A 6810-nucleotide genomic window follows, 5' to 3' on the forward strand; every position below is an offset into this window, starting at 1 on the left:
AACAAAGCGCGACTTCAGAAACCTTTCCGAGGCGGAAACGCACAAAGCGCAATTCAAAAACATGGAAATTAAATGCAAAGAAAAAAGCAACTACAAAAGATTAAATTAGCTTAAAACACATTCTGTGTGTAGGAGCATGTGCTCGTAAACTTGAAGAGACAAGCTCATTATTCTGAAGCTAAGGAGCCGCGCTAGCTGAAAATTGGTAGATACCAAAGACCGCACCGAGGTTTAGATTCCGCTCGCTCATTAATTATTTCCAATCAGCTCTCGTTGATAAGAGAAAACAAGACTTTGGAATTACTGCACTATGGAAATCTCTGCGAGCCGCGACTCCAACTCGGATTACCGTCTGAATGCTTGAGAAAGCTAGATAAACAAATAATAGCTAGAGGAGAACACAAAACACAAAATCAAACTTGATATAACACGTAGGTCACGAGGCTTTATCAGCTCAGAGTTCGGCTCGACATGTTTTCCTAGATTAGATTAGACCGCTGTTGCCTTGACCTCGCTCGAGCTCAGCTGGCAGATGAGAACCTCGTCTTATCTCGTCGACTCTCCTTCCAGGGGCTCGCTCGCACTCTGACAGCTTTTCAATTGACTGAGCACGGGCTTCCTCTCCTCCTCTACCGCATCCATCCACCCTCCAGTCCAATCTCACCTGTAGGGGCCGGCGTTTTTTCACAGCGATGGGCCCCACTTAAACTTGACAGGGCGAGAGGAGGATGGGAGGAAGAAAGAGATAAAGAGAGAGAGAGAGAAAAAAGAGGAGAGAAGGGCTTGGAGGGATCTGACAAAGCTGATAATTACTCCCGTGGCTGGGGTCTGCGTTTGCTAGACCGGTGGGCCAGAGTTCTGCACCTCTTAACAGTCTCACAGTCTCTGAAGTGCTGAGGAGTCACTTCTCTCGCCTCTAGTCAATCAGCGCATGGAGCTCAACAGTCATCCATAACCTCATAACCTTCAGCCCGCCGAGTGGAGACAGGGGTAGAGAGGAGATGTTACTCTGGTGTGACAAGGTGAGGGGTTGTTGGGTGCAGACACACACACACACATATATATATATATATATATATATATATATATATATATATATATATATATATATATATATATATACAGTGCCCTTCACTAATGTTGGCACCCTTGGTTAATGTGAGCAAATGAAAATAAATCTGCATCGTTTATGATTTTGATCTTTCATTAAAAAAATTCACAAAATTCTAACCTATCATTGAAGTAAAACAATGGAAAGTGGGGGAAACTCACATTATGAAATAAATATTTTTCTCTAGATCACATTAGCCACAATTATTGGCACCCAATAATTGCACCATCCTTTTCCCAAGATAGCATCTCTGAGTTTTCTCCTATAATGCCTTGTGAGTTTGGAGAACACCTGACAAGAGATCAGAGACCATTCCTTCATCCAGAATCTCTCCAGATCCTTCAGATTCCCAGCTCCATGATGGTGCTTCTCCTCTTCAGTTCACCTCACTCATTTTCTATAGGGTTCAGCTCAGGGAACTGGGACGGCCATAGCAGAAACTTCATTTTGTACTTTTGTGATGGATGATTAAGGGAATTTGGCCTTTGTGTTCCTCATATTTACAATCCTGTGGAACATGCTCCTACTCACCCTGGTGTGCGAAAAGAAAGGTAAATATGAATGGGAGTATATTTCAGAGATATTTTACTCATAATATTTTCTAGGGGTGCCAATCATTTTTGCCATTTTTTCCATTGTTTTATTTCAATGAACGGTTAGAATTTTGTGAATGTTTTGAATGAATGATCAAAAAGATAAACGATGCAGATTTATTTTCACAGCCGCCTTTTCTTCATTTTTACCAAGGATGCCAATATTAGTGGAGACCACTGTATATGAAGATATGAAATATGAAGAATTTGAGTAAAATAATTTAAATACATAGCTTCATGTTTTAAAATTCTACCAGACAAATAATAATGTGTAAATAAATCACAATAATATTCAAATAATTATTTTTTTAATAAAATATTATGAAAAAATATTATTTTTATTTTTATAAAATAAATTTTCTCATATTATTTTACAAAGATTATATTTTTGATAAAATAATATGAAAAAATAACATATAAATAATATAACTGAAGAAAAAATATATTGAATATTGAAAATGAAAATATAGAAAATTTTGTTTTGATTTTCACATTTTTATTTGATTTCATTTAAAGTTTCTTTTTTAAATGCTTAATTTTTTAAGAAACAAAATTATGTTTAACAGCAAAAAAAATGATATAGCATTGTTTTAAATAATGCAGTGATTGATAGATTTTAACAAAAACAATCATGAAAACGGGGTTAAAAAAAGAATTATGAGAACCCTACAAAAGCATAAAATAAATAATACAAATTAACATAAAGTTACTAGATTTTTGTGTGTTTAGGGAAACTCCAGTAACAACCCATAGATAAAATCCATGGTCATTACTTACTCACATGTGACCCTGCAGCACAAAAGCAGTGTTAAGTCGCTGGGGTATATTTGTAGCAATAGCCAAAAATACATTGTATGGGTCAAAATTATCGATTTTTTTTAATGATCAATGGAAAGCTTATTTATTCAGCTTTCAAATGATTTATAAATCTCAATTTCGAAAAATTGACACTTAAGACTGGTTTTGTGGTCCAGGGTCACATATGTTAATGAGGAACGCAAAAGGACCCATTTGGTAGAATGGTTCTCATGGGCTCCGAGCTTTTTGATGTAATCCGTCCCGTCCCATCCTGGAGTCAATGCACCAGCTGTCTTCAGGTGTGAAATAGACTTCAGACGAGCTCCTGTGATAAAGCAGGGTCAGTGTTCACCATATACATGTCCTATAAACTTCATTGCATGCTTCACCTGTGCTGTCCATTACTGCGGTGGGGGAAAAAACAAACAAGAAATGCTTTATGATCAATTACCTGTGGTGTCTCTGCTTCACCTGATGAAGTAATCCTTCAGATCTGCTATCAAAGAAGGGATCTAGTTCATATATCTCCAGGTACGGACCCGTCTTTACCCCCTCAGCAGGGGTGATCGGGTCCAAACTATCAGACTTTACAGTCCCAGACAACAGGGTTTCCAGTTTCACGAATGCCTTTGAGAGATCCTATTCCTTATTCAGCATGTCATTTTTAAAAGTTTGTTGTAAAAACCCTTTTGTATCTAAGGAACCATAATAATTCTCAGAGAAAAGGCGATTTATGGGTTTACGCGGTTCGCTCTGATTCTAGGTCAGTATTTCGCTGTAGTAATCAACATCCCGCTATGATTCATCACGGCTCTTCATCCGAGGCCAGAAGTTTCTCAAGAGCAATATTCATCCATCCATCCATCCTGCCGAAATGTATTTGATTTCTTGTTATTTAGGACTGTGCTTTTGGGATTCTGTCATTTTTATTAGCATCAAACTCAAAGCCCAGAATACTGAGAAAAGCCTCTTGCAAAAACACATCAATATTCGTCATGACAGGAGGAACAGACTCTAAATGTAGATGGCCTAGAAGACAAAATCTGCTGAGATTTGTGCTAAAGGTTTAGAAGGAAAATAAGAAGGTATAAAACATGTTTTTTTGAAGCACAAAGCTGAAATGTCAACACTGGCATGTAAATAAAGACCCTCGGGGGCCGTTTGAGAAGGAAATGTTCAAGCTTTCTGTACCCATACATCAGATGGATGTCTCTGGCCATTGCATTGTGTCTTGTGCCATGAACAGGGTTATTACAGTTAACTAAAACTACAACCATAAAAAAAACTACCTTTCGTTATTTGAATTAAAATAAACACAATAAACTGATATATATATATATACTTTATTTTGGCTAGTTACCAAATAAATATTTTTATTTAGTTTAACTTGTACTAAAATTGAAGTAAAATAAACTTCAAATGAAATCAAATAAAATGAAAGCAAAATATAAAAAAATTAACTTTTGTACATTTTATTTCAGGGTTTCCCAAAATGCGGGAATTTTTGAGTTCATGAAAAGTTCAAAATGATTAAATTGTTCATTAAAATGTAAATTAATAAAACATAATAAAAACAAAATTTTTATTTGTTTAGTTCCATGTCATATGATTATAAACTGAGAACTGTGAGCATCCAATTGTGTTGTTAAATTATTAAAATATCAGGGGGCTTCAAGCAATTATATACTTAATGTTTATAATATATATAATTTATAACATTTGAGGTCAAACGGGTTAAGCTTACAAAAAAGTTTGTGAATCTCAGACATAAAACATCAAAAACGGTCTTTAAAGCCAACATATTTATAGCTATTTCCCTGAATAACATCTCCAGAAGGAAATTCTAGCACGCCCTGAGTAACCTGTAAATGCAAATATAAGAGCAGACATCTGTATTGAACCAAAGACTTTAGCAAATGCTTTAGATCAGGGGTGTCAAACTCAGTTCGTGGAGGGCCGAAGCCCTGTAGAGTTTAGTTTCAACCCTAATTAAACACACCTGATCCAACTAATCAAGTCCTTCAGGCTTATTTGAAAACTACATGGTATGTGTGTTGGAACAAAAAGCTGCAGGGCTCCGGCGCTCCAGGAATTGAGTCTGACACCCCTGTTTCAGATATACAAAGAATCAAAATGTATGAGACAGTTGCTGTCAGATTTCATTGGTGATGTCAAATATGAAATGTAATTTCCCCATTCAAAGAAATAAAAGCTGTTACTTGCATGACTGAAATAGCTGCTCTAGAGGCGCGTTATGCTGAGTGAAATGATTGGTCATACAGGGATTTTGATCATTTGTAGTAGTTGGCTGAGCATTTTTGCACCTACATTTCTATTCGGGGTTCAGTGTTAAAGTCTGGCCTAAAATGCATAATCTTATATTCACAAAGCTACGTTATGAGACTCCACTCTTCATCTTCTGGCCCATTATTTTGATTTAAAAATGTAAAGTAGCTAATATACCAAACACAATAAAAGGACATAATATAAGGTCTTTTGAATCAAGTTTTACTGCAAGACTTCGGTTTATAACTCGTCGACTATTGCACAGTCATGTCCTGTCTAAGCAGGCGCATGTGGGACAGTCTCGGCTCGTTTGGAGAGAGGACAAAAGCCTCTTTCACCCCGTGCAAGCGCTCAGCTCCGTTAGTGATGCATTCCTACGAGGTCAAATTCCTCGGAGAGACCTGGACAGAGAAAGGCTACTGATGTCATAATGAGCCCACAGAACCTACGACTGCATGGCTGAGAGCGGGATCAGGCCCTTCATGTTATAAGGATATCTTCAAATGTTGGATTTTAGGCTTTTACCGATGAGGACCGGAGCCATAATGTGCTCTTTTATGTCGTGCCTCTTACATAATGTAATATGACAGGGATAGAGGCACAGAAAGGGCGAACAATCTGTCTATACGGCAACTGAAGCAACTCTAACAAGCCAAAAGACTATCCTGAAGTCCTGTGTTTATCAGTGTCATGAGATACTGTTTGGAGAATTGGCAACACTGAAAATGCAAAGTTTCCACAAAAATATGAAGCAGCACAACTGTATCAACGTTGGTAATAATCAGAAATGTTTCTTGAGCAGCAAATCAGCATATTAGAATGATTTCTGGAGGATTGTGTGACACTGAAGACTGGAGGAATGATGCTGAAAATTCAGCTTTGATTACATGCAATAAATTACATGCAAAAATATATTCAAAGAGAAAATGGGTATTTTAAATTGTAATAATGTTTCACATTTTTTACTGTATTTTTGAGCAAATAAATGCAGCCTAGCGGAACATAAGAGACTTAATATTAAAAAACCTTAATTATTCCAAACATTTGACCAGTAGTGTATGTATAGAGAGAGAAGATGTAATCCAGAGCCACAGAAATAAGGCTGCAGTCCATGTTTAAGGCACATTCATTCTGATAGGAACTATTCCATAATATTTCTAACTAATGTCATGTCATATTTTTCACGGGACGGCATGAGAACTGCGGAGTGAGAAGAAACACGGGTCCAAGGCAGTGTCAGTGATTTCCTCCTCTCTGCAAAATCTTCTCCAGAAGTTTCTGCAAAAAATTAAAAAGCCTTTGGTCAGTTTTATTCCAAACGTCCATCATTTGTGGTCAGCAAGAGTTGGACTCACCAAATGTTTTTGTTGAAACACATCATAATTAATACTAGATGTCTGGGTGATTCTTTAATCCCATAGCGTGTTTTAAAGAAAAAAAAAGGCTGCATAAAAACCTATCATTGTAGTTTTAAGAAAGAGATCGAAAGTAGCTTTAAACATGTTGAAAGGTTCAGTTTTCAGAATTTTCTCTATGGTTCGTTCCCCACCAAGATTTTCCTTTCTGTAACATATTGACAAAATGTGTTAAAGGAATAGTTTACCCAAAAAAGAAAATCTGCTGAAACTTTACTCACCCTCAGGCCGTCCAAGATGTAGATGAGTTTGTTTCTTCATCAGATTTGGAGAAATGTAGCATTCCATCACTTGCTCACCAGTGGATCCTCTGCAGTGAATGGGTGCCGTCAGAATGAGAGTCCAAACAGCTGATAAAAACATCACAATAATCCACACCACTCCAGTCCATCAGTTAACATCATGTGAAGAGAAAAACTGTGTTTGTAAGAAACAAATCCATCAAAACAATTTTAACTTCAAACCACTGCTTCCAGCTGAAATGAGTCCATAATAACGCTTTCTCCATTGTAAATGTCATCTAATCTGAATCAGGAGAGAAATCTGCACCGATCAAGCACTGTTTACAAGCCAAAACAGATCTAAACAAATATGTGGGTGGATTTTG

At 36.9% G+C, this 6810-nt stretch overlaps 1 protein-coding gene across 2 annotated transcripts in view; it reads right to left on the bottom strand.

The window, feature by feature from the left end:
- Positions 1-5953: 5953 nt before the first annotated feature.
- Positions 5954-6810, bottom strand: part of cunh10orf90 (chromosome unknown C10orf90 homolog) — a 24116-nt gene continuing 23259 nt past the window's right edge. For both annotated transcript variants that reach the window (XM_016230385.1, XM_016230383.1), the window contains exon 11: positions 5954-6066. In XM_016230385.1, the coding sequence (XP_016085871.1) occupies positions 6025-6066 (42 nt within the window). In that variant the 3' untranslated portion in view covers positions 5954-6024. The remainder of the gene's footprint in view (positions 6067-6810) is intronic.

The sequence above is a fragment of the Sinocyclocheilus grahami genome, unplaced genomic scaffold (assembly GCF_001515645.1).
Source record: "Sinocyclocheilus grahami isolate Dianchi unplaced genomic scaffold, SAMN03320097.WGS_v1.1 scaffold369.1, whole genome shotgun sequence".
Classification (NCBI taxonomy): Eukaryota; Metazoa; Chordata; class Actinopteri; order Cypriniformes; family Cyprinidae; genus Sinocyclocheilus; species Sinocyclocheilus grahami.